Below are 14,227 nucleotides of genomic sequence, written 5' to 3' on the forward strand. Positions count from 1 at the left end.
GAGGAGCTGATTAAAGCATATCTAAAACATACCGGCAGCAACCCCGAACCTTCCATATCCACAAAGGCCTGAAAAGGAAACACACACAAAACTTGAAACATAAAAGATCATGCTAGGCTGTAAGACACACAGCTTAATATTTCCTTCTGTTGTATCCGGTACAATCTGGAATTGCATTAAAACAATTTAAGCTCACATTTCTGTCTAAGATGGATGGTCCAGGTGGCCCAGGTAGACCTCTTGGGCCTGGTTGTCCTTCACCTTTCTCTCCCTGACCATACAAGGAAAACACATGTGATGCTGTTAAAGTATAATTTGTAAAAAAATATATATTTAAAATATGTTAAAAACACAAAAAATATTGATTTAATCGGATCTGGCAAAGCACCTTCTGCCCTTTAGGTCCAGGTGTTCCTGGAAAACCATGAGGTCCTTCAGAGCCCTGTATGGTAAAACCAAAGCAGAGTGTAAAAAGGGTGTAAACAGACACAATCTTAGTGTGAACAACAACAACAACGATAATAATAAAAATAGCAATAGCCATAACAACAACAATAACAAAACATAAAAACATGCAGGTAATAAATAATAAGACAATATCAATGAAAAATATTCAAAAATTAAGCAAGATATTAAATGATTATGTAAATGATTAATTAATTAAATAAAAAAATAATAACAAAATAACACACAACTCCACACACAATTTCTAATTAACAAGCATTGTAAAAAACAGTCCCGAACACTCACAGGTTTGCCCTCCTTTCCTGGATCACCCTATACAAAATAAAAACAGAACTTTGTTTAGATCTCTTATTTGATTCTTTTTTGTCCTCTTTGGATGTCAATTGACGTTTACAATACTTACTGATTTCCCCTGGGGGCCGCGGGGACCGGACGGACCCTCTGGTCCTGGTGGTCCAGATGGGCCCATTGGACCCTGCATCTTCACCACTTTTTTGTCCCCGGTGTCTACCAATTCTGTTAACGGACCCTGGGGTCCAGGAGGCCCAGGAGGCCCTGGAGGTCCACGATCACCTTTAGGGCCAGGATATTCAGACCCAGCTGTATCCTATACAGAGAAATGGACAACAGCTCTTAAAAACATAACTCTGGTGGAGAGTGTTTAAAATTGGTCTGGTATATCTTCATTCCTTTTTCTTTATGACAACTCTAAAGAAGCAAAATGACACAGATTAACATACCTGTCACTATATGTTATCATCACCTCTACAAACCACTTCAGTTTATGTATCATTTACTATGAAAATTGCTTTTCCAGCCTCTTATTATTAACAATATAAGTGATCTAATGGTCTTTTTACTTCTTTTTTTATTACAATCTGTTATGCATGCTATCTGAAACTATCAAAGTAACAAAAACACAGCATCACCTTTTCTCTACGGGTTCCGCCTGTGCTAGAGAATGTAGTCTCACTAGCTGACAAGTCATCCTTTGGCCCTTTAAGACCCAGGTCTTCTTGGTCCCCCTTCTTTCCCTTTGTCCTTTATTTCCCGTAGTATCAGAGACACCTGGCAAAATATTATGGAGTCATCTTAGACAAAGACGATTTAATATGCAACCGTTGGTCCCCATTGACTTCTATTGTATGGACACAAAACCAATGCAAACCGGTTTTCTGTTACCTACATTATTCAAAATGTCTTCTTTTGTGTTCTGCAGAGTCATACAGGTTTGAAATGATAAGAGGTTGAATTTTCGTTTTGAAGGTGAACTATCCCTTTAAGCAACCACATTGTAGTGTCATCTACATGTCTAAAGATGGCGCCAAATTTATATAGATAGCAGATTGTCACTATTGCTAATTTCACTAAACAAATATAATTCATGCCGCAAATTATTATTATCATAGTTGTTTTTATTTCAAATAGTTTTTCAGAATACATTCAACAGAGAGTTCATAGAATAGGCTACAGTAGGTGTTGACAGTAAGTTTGCTGCTATCACTGCAGTCAGCACCAGGCCAAATGTATTTTTACAATGAATATTTTTTATATAATGAATAATTGCCTATTTTGGTGAGTTAGATGAAGATCAGATATCAGAGTTAGACTGAAGGTCAGACATTTTTTATTTGAGTAATTTGTAATAAGAGTAATCCTACAGACCCGTCTCTTTCTGATGATCATCTATGTCAAGCTTTGGCTTGCGGTTCATCGTAGAAACAGGTGGTGGAGGCAGGGGCTGCAAAACTGAGGCCTTTATTGAAATAGAAAACAGATAAAATGTCAAGTCAAGCACATATTTTGAGTTGGGCATCAAATGTTATTTTAAAAACTACCTAACAACAGTACTTATTCACAGTATTTAAGGTTAACTTGTTTGATAATGATCATAACAGAATACGAAAGAAAGAAAGAGAGAGATAGAAAAAGAGATGTCTATAATACATACTGCGTGGTATTCTTTCTCTTTTGTGTCCACCATTCCACTTCCACTGCCCCCTGAACCCTAAAAATAATGAAAACCATTAACTTTTTTCCTCACGACAACTATGAATATTTAGTTATATCAGCCATCTTAAAGATATCCAGAAATGATGTCAGTGCAAAGTAATAGTGTATTTTTTAACCCTTGTATGGTGTTCGGATCTGTGTCACCCGTTTTCATTTTTTATTCAAAAGAAAAATGATAGAATTAATTATTTTTCAAATTCAAACTCATTGGCCTTGGGTTATTTTCTGTAAAGATACATCAGGACACATTTTCAATGACTGCACACTGTACACGCCCCTACACATTTATATAACATACAGCATGTTCAGGTCCATGGAAACGGGGCTTATAAAATTGTGGACACTGTAGGTTCGTGTACCATCATTGTGTCCTCTTAATGTCTGGGGCTCCTATAAGTATGTCTGTGTGTGTTTCTTTGTGAGAGTCAGAGATTGTGTGTCAGTGTGAGTTTTTTGTTTCTCACCCTGCTGTTCCTGCTAAAAAAATGCGGAGCACTTAAATTCATAAATGTGATCCAGCTGTTTATATTGCTTGTAATTGGGATGAAGTAAACATCTTTTCATTATTTTAACATAAAGTGTTTGATTGTGTTGAATTTAAAACCCAAAACTGCAGCGGGTCCACTATACCCACAAACAACGGCTGTGTAACAAATATATGAACACCACACAAGGGTTAATAGAAGCAATGCTCTCCTGTCAGTTTCATGAAAATATAAATAATACTGATTCCAGAATGTAACAACTCTCAAAAATAAAATAAAAAAGTTTCTCAATCCACACATAACATGATTTCAAGATCATTCCTTAAAAAAAGTCAGAAAGAAAAGCTTTTTTGTATACTAATATAATGACATTCAAATATTAAGTTTTTTTTCTTTTTGCAGAAAAAATATTTTGCAGCTTACATAATCATAATCATCATCATAATCGTCATCTGCTTCATCACAATGACGCGCAGCAACCCTTGGGTTACCAACCACCCGCAACTCTGAGATCAGACCCTAGAGAAGCATATACAAAAAGGTTAATTTCATTATATTATTTACATTCATGCATTTGGCAGACGCTTTTATCCAAAGCGACTTACATTGCATTAACCTATGGTCTTACCACTGAGCTACAGGAAGTTTATCATGGAAATATAATAGATTTTTATTTTCTGAACACATACACATCTTTGTAATAAAAATCATTTGCCTATATGAAAGTTTTTTCTACAGAGGACCATCTAAATAGTTGTCGACATGTTTGACTTTGTACACACACATATCACACAAATACTATAAAATCACAATATTAGATCATTTTTTAGAAATATTCAACTTCACTCTATATGAAAGTGCACGAATTTTGTTAATAAATGAGACTGCCCGACGATACCTGAAATTTGTCCGGGTCAGCAGTCCCACCCTGTCCCACAAAGATGCCAGTGTCTTCCTCAATCTTCATTTCATCAGATGAGCGCTCAAACTTGACCACTTTGGGGGCAGAATCGCAGTCCCCATAGAAAGACAACTGATCCAGGTTAACACCCAAAGAGAAACGGCTCCACTTATCAGGCTGGTGTGGCACCTCGAAGCTGGCCACCTCTCTAGATTCATCCGAATCAGGCTCCGTGTAATAAAAAATAACTTTCCTTTTGCCGTCCTTCACAGCCGAGAGCTTGACCCCTACATACATGATCTGTTGGATGGAATCGGTGATGGAGAAGATCACCCCGGCATCGTCAGAAGTGGGCTTCAAGTGGAAGACAATTGAGAAGTCTCGATAAAAGGTACTGGGAAGGTGGGCTCGTGCTATCTGCCTTGAATTGGTGTCCTTATCAAAAACATATGCGGTTTGACCATTTGGGCCGAGCACCCGGGGGATGTGTGGTGGTGTGTCCCCAATAAGTTGCGGCAGAGAAATTCCACTTTCTTCTATAGACACAAAAATACCCAGAATCAGTTTGCATGTTAAGTTTTGCAAGCATATGAGGACAGTTTAACAAAAGTGAATGTATTATTTGGTGATTTTGGTCTCAGTCTACATCCAGTTACTACTAATGAGCTCCCAGCATCCTTAAGAGGCAATATAAGACATTCTTTTGTAAAACAATTACAATTTTAAGAGAAAAATACATTTAAAATAAACGTGACTCTGCTACTCTCTAAGGGATAACATTTTTTTTTTCTTGTTCTCAGACTAAGAGGACTTTAATTTTGTTCTTCACCCCAAGCTAGGGAAAAATAGTAAAACACATTGGAACAAAACTCTGAGGGTGCATTATAGTACGACCTTGGAGAATTAGACTAAATTTAGTATGCTGATTATGTGAATTTTAAGATTTCTCCATTCTCATGGTTCGCAGAGGAATTAAGGGATGTTACTATATTTAGATCAAGTAGACCAAACTTTATAGATAATACTCATAGGTCTAAATTAAAAGTTTTACACATAACAAAGGTTATTTCAAACTGTTTTTAACTATTGTATATTTAAACTATATTTTCAAATGCATGTCTGAAATGATATGATGTGAATGGCATAGTGGCAAGCAAAAAAGAAAGCAATTTGCAGTTAATTTATACATCTTGAAGAGGCTTAGATGAGATGAGAGTGGTGATGTCATTTTTCAGGGAAAAACTGTTATTTAACGGTTTATTTCTGGCGCCCCAGCTTTTTCACAGGATTACATCTCACATTACATTACATTTACATTGTATAAGAGTTAAGCCTAATGTGAGCAGATCTCCAGTGGCCTCCATCCTAACAAAAAAAGGAGAGAGAAAAAAACAGAGCCACAGTCAATGTCTCTGGACAGCAAGAACCCATTATCAGCATCTGTTTTCTGCGGTGACGCCTTGGGCCAGAAACTAAAGCAAGACTTCTATTTTTTGCAGTAGACTTCCTCATCCCCTTTCCAGAGGAAAAGGGGGAACAATGGGGACAAAGGCTTTCCTGTTTTTGGGGCAATGCCCAAACATATTTTGCAAGGGTGAAGTTTTCACCATATTCTCCATTTATTCACATTTGACAGTAAACTCTATAATCAATTATTTTTTGCTTAAGCAATAAGGAGACGCATTCAAAGATACTGAGGCATATTGAGTCCCTGGCATGGGTAGAAAATTCCATGCGTGAAATTGAAATAGTTATGATGAATATATAAATTTACAAACATTTCAAGAAAACCTTATGATAAACACAATTAAGATTACAGTACGTGTTCACTGAAAAAAAAACTATTTGGATTTAGTTATTTTTGCACATATTTTAAAAGTAAATTCACTTCAAAATTGTGTGCATTTTTTTGCTTAACTAACCTAAAACGAACTTTAAAAAATGGGTAAATCCAACTAGTTGGTTTATTTAGTAGTACTTGCTTATTATAAATGTGCTAGTTTTAATATACACTGACCAAAATTATAAACGCAACACTTTTGTTTTTGCCCCCATTTTTCATGAGCTGAAGTCAATGATCTTAGACTTTTTCTATGTACAAAAAAGGCCTATTTCTCTCAATTATTGTTTACAAATCTGTGTTGGTGAGCGCTGCTCATTTGCCAAGATAATCCATTCACCTCACAGGTGTGGCATATTAAGATGCTGATTATACAGCATGATTATTATTCCACAGGTGTGCCTTAGCCTGGCCACAATAAAAGACCACTTTAAAATGGCCCACAGATGTCTCAAGTTTTAAGGGAGCGTGCAGTTGGCATGCTGACTGCAGGAATGTCCACCAGAGCTGTTGCCCGTGAATTGAATGTTATCTCTACCATAAGCCATCTCCAAAGCCGTTTCAGAGAATTTGGCAGTACTTCCAAATGGCCTCACAACCGCGGACCACGTGTAACCACACTAGCCCAGGACCTCCACATCCAGCATCTTCTACAAGATCGTCTGAGACCAGCCACTAGCTGCTTCAACAATTGGCTTGCATAACCAAAGAATTTCGGCACAAACTGTCAGAAACCGCCTCAGGTAAGCTCATCTGGATGCTTGTCGTCTTCATTGGGGTCTCGACATTACTGCAGTTCGTCGTCGTAACCGACTTGAGTGGGCAAATGCTCGAATTCTATGGCGTCTGGCACTTTGAAGAGGTGTTCTCTTCACGGATGAATCCCTGATTTCACTGTACAGGGCAGATGGTAGACGCAGACGTGTGGTTGAGTGGTTTGCTGATGTCAACATGTGGCCCATGGTGGGGGTGGGTTAATGGTATGGTACCGTGACCAGATCATGAGGCCCATTGTTGTGCCATTCATCTACGACCTTCACCTCATGTTGCAGCATGCAAGGATCTTCACACAATTCCTGGAAGCTGAAAACATCCCAGTTTTTGCATGGCCATCATACTCACCGGACATGTCACCCATTGAGCATGTTTGGGATGCTCTGGATCAGCGTATATGACAGCGTGTTCCTGTTCCTGCCAATATCCAGCAACTTCGCACAACCATTGAAGAGGAGTGGACCAACATTCCACAGGCCACAATCAAGAAACAACCTGATCAACTCTATGTGAAGGAGATGTGTTGCACTGCGTGAGGCAAATGGTGGTCACACCAGATACTGACTGGTTTTCGGACGCCCCGGACCCCCCCAATACAGGAAAACTGCACATTTTAGAGTGGCCTTTTATTGTTGCCAGCCAAAGGCACACCTGTGCAATAATCATTCTAATCAGCGTCTTGATATGCCACACCTGTGAGGTGGATGGATTATCTCTGCAAAGGAGTGCTCACTAACACAGACTTAGACAGATTTGTGAACAATATTTGTGAGAAATAGGCCTTTTTGTGTACATAGAAAAAGTGTTAGATCTTTGAGTTCAGCTCATGTAAATAGGGGCAAAAACAAGTAAGTGTTGAGTTTTGGTCAGTGTATATGTCATTTAGTATTTTGCAAATGTTAGATTTTATAATTGTTCATAACTTTTCTAATTTTTAAAGATGAACTAAATTATTGTTAATATAAAAATAACTGTAGTGTACATATAAACTAACCGTAACAAAAATCAACGTTTTTTATTTTCATACTGCATATTCCACTCTTAACAACCAGATGTTCACTACTACATCATTTAGTTTACAGCTGTAACTGATCCAAATAGTATAGATTACTGTAATTATTACAGTGATAGTTCACCCAAAAATTATAATTCTGTCATCATTTACTGTATGAATTTCTTTGTCCTGCTAAACACAAAGAAAGATATTTGGAAGAATGTCAGTAACCAGGCAGATCTTGTCCCCCATTTACTGCCATAGTTGGGAAAATAAATACTATGGGAGTCAATGGGGGTGAGATCTGATCGGTTACTGATATTCTTACAAATATCTTCCTTTGTGTTTAGCAGAACAGAGATATTTATTAAGATTATTATTATCATTTTATTAGGTTTTCTTAACTTGTCTTCAACAATTAGTTTCACCTCTCAAATTCTGTCAGTCTTTACTTTAGTGATTTACAACATTGGAAATTGTGCTATCGTTCCAAATATTAGCACAGCTGCATCGCTCAGACACCACAGGCGAATCTGAACATCAGCATACTTGTCTAACATTGGACAAAATGCGAAATAGTGTGTACTACAAAGCTGTACACTTGAAAGCGACATCTTAAATAAAAATTGCCTGTCCGATTTGGGCCGAACTGGGCTAGCACATCTGACTGTGGGAACGGGATATCCAGTTCCCGGGTCATGTTTCGACAGCAGTGGCAGATCAGCGACTTTTCCACACTACACTATGATCCCCATTTGCCACGGCTGTCCAGTCACTCACCCACTCGGCCAACATTCAGTTCATTCTTGTGTTTATGTGTCACCATGTTTCAAAACACTCACACTGGGGATTATGGGAATACAGCTGGCCCATTATTTAGTCCAGATGTTCCCACTTGCTTCTTCATCCCACCTCACACATCCAAAACACAATCCTGATGGACCTGCCACCTGTTCATGTACAGTAAAATGAAGGTGGAGCCATCTATACAGTTAACTAAAGTCTGGACTATAAACTATGCGAGTGAGAGAGTAGATTACATAGTAAGAGACCGTGATGTCATTGCTATGTCATTCATTAAATGATGTCCCATAAACATTAACACAAGACATTATAAGTGCCTAAAAAGAGCCTAGTGATTTAAAAAAAATAAAGACATAAGCAAAACCTATTTTTCAGGAAACTACTAAATAGTAAATAGGATTTAAAGCACAGGTAAACTAGTGTTCATGGTATGTAAATTTATGGACTATAAGAAATGTATCTTATTTCTTGTTGTTAAAAACAATTGTTCCCATGGTGCATGTGCAGAGTTGTAATTCATTTTAATATCCTGATAATTATTTGTCCCTAGGGGTATTAAAGATTAATGGCCACTGGTGTATCAGACATTCCCCAACATGTGTAGAAAACATGTGATAGGATGATACTACATACAAAAATAAGCTTCTAGAGTAACACCTAATACAGAAAAGGGTGATACAAAATCAATGTAATGTTAATATTTGAATAAATATATAACCATATGGACAGCTGAAAAAAATGAAACATCTGTAAAATGCACCAAATTACATACAAATAAAAAGTTCTTATTTTCCTAAATGACATGAAGGTCGACAGATCCCTTACAGCTGGAAGGGTTATTAAGACTAAAATGGTAGTATAGTAGATAGCAACCAGAGGGTCCTGGGAACTGATAGCTCAAGAGACCCCCAGGAGACCTAATTAAGATAGACGTTCATGCTCCCTGCTTCCCAAAAAGATAACACAAAAAGTTCTTAAGTAGTTACTCTAGAAAATGACCGGCACAAAACTACTCCCATTAAACAGTGCCTGACAAGGTTGGACAATGTTTTGATGAATTATTAAAGAATGGTGGACAAAGCAAAACTCAAAGTTTACTAAAAAAATTTAATGGCATGATCATTTTTTTTAATTAGAAATGTTTATTTATTCATATTTATGATCCAGTTTTTCTTTTTTTCATAGACTTAAAATAACTGTAATTTAAAAAAAAAAATGTTTTTTTAACACATTTTTTTACATATTTTTTCGGTGTCGTTAAATTACAGAAATTAACCTCAAATTTTAAATGAAAACTTGTCATTTTATTTTCTGGTGCCCCGGCTGCCGGAATATTACCGTTTTTTATAGGATTTTCAGTGGGTTTGTTTGTTAGTACACCTTTGTTTCATAATATAGAATTAATAGATGTAAATGACGAATATTAACCATATATGCTTTTAATGTTGCTCGTAATTGAGATCTGTAGTTTAAATCTGTAATCGTTACATAAGTATGTTTACAGTATCTTTCCTACATCCTTAATCATGGCCTACATCATAGCTTCCTCTTCAGCAGCTGCTTTTAGTTTACTCCAAGTTATTATCATATTAAATATATGACCATGGTGTCTTCTTTGGGACCACAGCGCTAGTTCAAAAAGCTAGCCTATCTTACAGTACATCACCATTATACTGCTAAGCCTGCATCAGTCATAAACCATTATATGATCAAGAAAGACTTTGTGTCTGAGACAAATAAATAAATCTCTTCTCAGATTTTCCCAACATCTGTCTTCACAATGAATTCTTTTTCTTTCAAAATTCTTTGCACATCATTCCAAAAAAATGTCCCTCACAGCCAAGGAAGAAGACAGTTTCTTGACCCACCTCATGGCTTTTTGCCCCTTATCTGGTCATTTTCAGAGGGAACCTTGTTTTACCCAGCATGCAAAACCAGCGCTTTTTAACACAGAGCCACAATAAGCTGTGTCTTTGTCTGAATGCCCACTCTATATCTCCAACACACATGCCTGAGCTCTACAGTATAGAGCATCCCAGAGTGCTGTATTGTTCATGCACAACTACTGAGGCAGCAACATAAATCACTACTGGAAAATATGGGAAAATAGTCATTCCGGCTTCAGGCGATGAACAGATCTCACATATGCATTGGATTAAGCTCTCAACTGTGAATGTGTGTGACAAGAATGCTTCCATTATTTGTAATGGTGGAAATCAATTTAACTGTCTCGGTGTGACAGAGATCCTTAAAATCATCTGTAGCAACTTATAATGTAATAACTGCGCAGAATGAATTAACTGTTGCATTAATATATAACAAAACATTCATAATGTAATAATGTTCTCAAAACATGATAAAACATCTCATAATGTACAGTAATAACAACTTTTACATCAGTAAATGTATTAAACAAAATCAATATTTCTTAAATCCAGTCTTAAACCACCTATGAAATGGACCAGAAGAGGGAAAGCATAGGATGTCTAAAACTCACCTTGAGCCTCACAATCGATGGGTATAGGGACTAGCTGTGAGTGTACATCAGCTGTATTCTTGTTATTGCAGTGCATCATGGGATTGAATGAGCACACTGTAAAACTTTTGGTTTTCCAGTGAATTTACAATTTTGCTTTAAACATATACTTACTTAGTTCTTATATTTTCTTTCATAAAACAAGACTAAATATCCTAGGTCATTTTTCTTGTTATGTAAATGTATCGTAATTTAAGAAGTTTTAAAATATTTTTACAAGAAAACAAGACAAAAGTGCTTCGGAAGAATGTCATTTTTTGTAGTGTTGCTTTGCTAATGCCTGTTATGAGACCTCTTCTTGCTCATTTTGAATCTTAAGTCACAATTTTAATTTTAAAAATTAAAGTTTAAACAGTTCTAATAGAAAAGTATATTAAGTAGTAGTTATTAAATCAACAGTAAGTTACTTGCAAACCTGTTGCAAAACTACAGCAAACTTTGACAGTGTTCGCTTGATAATATCCACCATTAATTCTAAAAACATGCACTGAAAATGGCGGTGCCCTCAAAAAGAGCAGTATACCAGCGAGTGGGGCTATTTACAATACAATACAAATTTACGATACAGATGACATGTTTAATTGTTGCACAGAAATATTTTGTCTTATTGTGATCTTAGGCAGCATTTAAAAAATATCAAACCCCTAATACTGTGTAAATAGACTACAGAATGAACACTTTGCCTGATCATTTTCTGGTTAGCAAAGTCATGCAAGCCAATATACACAGATTACAAAAATCTATCAAGCAAAAATTATTAAACATCAGAAAGTAAATGGAATCCTCAAATGTGAATGATGATGTCGTTAGTATTCATGCATGCAAATAATTTTGATGATTTCACATCATGTGTCATGGATGTAGATGTTACAGCAGTGGTTTATGGGTAAACTCTCTGGTGGTAAGCATCGTATTTGGTCTGAGCCCTGACAAAGCAGCAGCAGAGCAGAGCGACTTCATGACCGGCTGAGATGGAGTGATCTGTGCCTCTCACGATAGAATGCACATTAAGAAACAACACATACAGATGATAAAAGTGGCACAGCTTTGAAATGCATCACAGTTTTACCTTTGTCGTTACTAACGGTAAAGCATGGCTGACTGGGATCTGGTCTTTCGGGGAGGGTGTGGCAGGCCAAAGGCAGGCCCCTCTCCTGTAGGACTGTCCAGCAGCTGTCCAGCAGCACCTCACAAAAAGTCCTGCAGGGCAGCAAGGCTACCCCGAATCTTTCAGAAGGCTGATGGCATCTTGGTGCCAACAGTAAGCAAAAAAACCATTCCAAACCATGGTGGCAGCCTGATCGCAGGAGCCAACCCCATTCATTCATTACAGCAGCCACATCCTCTGATCGGGTGTGGTTAAAAAAATTAGGGACAGAAAATGTGCCTGCACCATGGGATAAACAGAAAGGCCAATCAGAACCTCTCTGTAAACAGGTACTGGAGTCCTTAGGAAGAGCAGGGGAGCTAAATATGCTTAAACTGCTGTCATTGACCCACATTCCCGTAAGGTTGGTCGCTCTGCCTTCCTGAGCCAAATCAAAAGTTTGCCCTGAGCCTGATCCACTGGCACCAGCATCTATTTCATGTTTTACTCCCTCAGATAAAGACTTAGCATTACCCTTTTTGATATGGCCAAGCTTCTCGGAGATGCCAGGTGTCCTCACTGATCCCGCCTCATTCACATTTGGCTTCTGGTCCCAGTTCTTTACAAGTTCCTTGATGCCGCTGGCAACATCAATGATTTCCGCTCCGACGCCAGCAATGTTCTCCTCCTTACTTCCAGAAATGTCTTCTTCCACGTCTGGGGCCTTTGTCACAACAGGACTGTTCCACAACCAGGCATCAAAAGGTGCCACATAAAGAATCAACAGGAGGGACAAGCCCTGCCTGAACCTCATCTTTGCATATACACTAGTCCTTGTGGGGAGTAAGTCATTCAGAACATGCTTTCATGAGTTACTTGCCAAAGAAACCGAACCAATGCTGCCCTGCAATATAGCACTCCTTTCTTCCCCGTCTGATTGTGACAGAGACAGAAACAAACAACCGGGCAGAGAAAAAAGAGAGAGAGAGTAGGCGTGTTCTAACTAATGTTAGGTGGACCTCATTGGTCATTTCCACTTCCCCTCCAAACGGTCCATGTGTCTGTTGACCCGCTGCGAGAACAGATGTGCAGCTCAATCTTTGTTTTTTTCTTTTTTGGCATTAGAATCAATTTGTGGTACTGTATTTTTTCTTAACCAATGCCCTAAAAATATTAACACAGAAGAAAAAGAAGGAGAGAAGTGGGTAAAGGAAATGGAAAGAAAAAAGGAGGAAAAGTAAGTGGGAAAATAGGGATGAAAGAGTTTAAGAAAAAGCAACCAAAAAATTAGGTAAGAAGTAAAAAACTTCAAATATTAGTGTGAGCAGATATACACCATTTGCTGTTTTGGGACTATGAAATATTGAAAGATATAGAAAAAGAACTTCCTTATCCTCTTTCCAGAGGAAGAGCAAGGACAACTGGAGCAAATGTTTTGTTGCAGGGACAATGTCCAAATCCATCATGCATCATGCAGACTTAATTTAGTTCCTTCCAGCAACGTACAATGAGTATTTTTCTGGAGACAAAAAGTGTTTGTCATTAAGACCCCTATGTGGCTGTTAACATTATACAGTAAGTTATGTGTAATTTGCAGGTGGGAGAGGTGGGACAGGTCCCCACCACTTTTTGTAAGAAATGCTTGCGGAAGGTGTGCATGGTTTAGGGGCCATTAAGGCACAGGCGCTTTCTCTATTTCTCCCATTACTCACACTTAATTTATTTTCGCGACTTATGGGCCGAGACTCCAGAAACACAGCCAGAATAAAATGCGTGCATGATTCGCGCGCTTGCTTATGCATCCAGAGTCAAAGTACAAAAACGCATAAACCAACGAACAAGTTACATTTTTTTGTCAAAGGAATAAACTGTTTTTTAAGTGTAATGCACAGCAACAGCCAAGTGACCTTACACGAATGACATGTGAGGAATCACATAGGCTACTGTGAGAGCTTGAGTGAGAGCTTGAAGTAGAGTAGGCAATGGACGGACCGCCCCCTATAGCCTATATGATAAATATTCCCAACGAGTTATAGAAACTATTTATTATAGTATTAATTGTTTTTGTCCCCACAAATTTTAAGAACAAAGTTACGTTACTGGTAAGTTAGAGATATTTTCAGACAGGTATTTCAAATATGATCTATAATCCTTTTCTGATGAAAATATGACTTGTGAATTTCTGGTGCATATGACGGTCATGAATGCTATTTGTGTCCCTCAGTAGTAAGAGATGCCACAGAAATGAATAATACAGAGTAATATTTTTATTTTAGCCTAGTACTCCACGTCATGATCACAAACTGTTCTCGGCTCGGAATTTTCAGC

At 37.7% G+C, this 14,227-nt stretch overlaps 1 protein-coding gene across 1 annotated transcript in view; it reads right to left on the reverse strand.

Annotated features, from left to right (window-relative positions):
- The window catches only part of col18a1b (collagen type XVIII alpha 1 chain b), a 25,666-nt gene extending 12,845 nt beyond the window's left edge, over positions 1 to 12,821 (reverse strand). Inside the window, 12 exon segments of the mRNA XM_056750134.1 lie at positions 33 to 68; positions 197 to 271; positions 389 to 442; positions 751 to 777; positions 869 to 1,072; positions 1,170 to 1,173; positions 1,395 to 1,533; positions 2,131 to 2,221; positions 2,417 to 2,473; positions 3,387 to 3,482; positions 3,862 to 4,400; positions 11,882 to 12,821. Coding sequence (XP_056606112.1) covers positions 33 to 68; positions 197 to 271; positions 389 to 442; positions 751 to 777; positions 869 to 1,072; positions 1,170 to 1,173; positions 1,395 to 1,533; positions 2,131 to 2,221; positions 2,417 to 2,473; positions 3,387 to 3,482; positions 3,862 to 4,400; positions 11,882 to 12,713 — 2,154 coding nt within the window. The 5' untranslated portion in view covers positions 12,714 to 12,821.
- Positions 12,822 to 14,227: the final 1,406 nt, after the last annotated feature.

The sequence above is a fragment of the Triplophysa dalaica genome, chromosome 6, assembly GCF_015846415.1.
Source record: "Triplophysa dalaica isolate WHDGS20190420 chromosome 6, ASM1584641v1, whole genome shotgun sequence".
Classification (NCBI taxonomy): domain Eukaryota; kingdom Metazoa; phylum Chordata; class Actinopteri; order Cypriniformes; family Nemacheilidae; genus Triplophysa; species Triplophysa dalaica.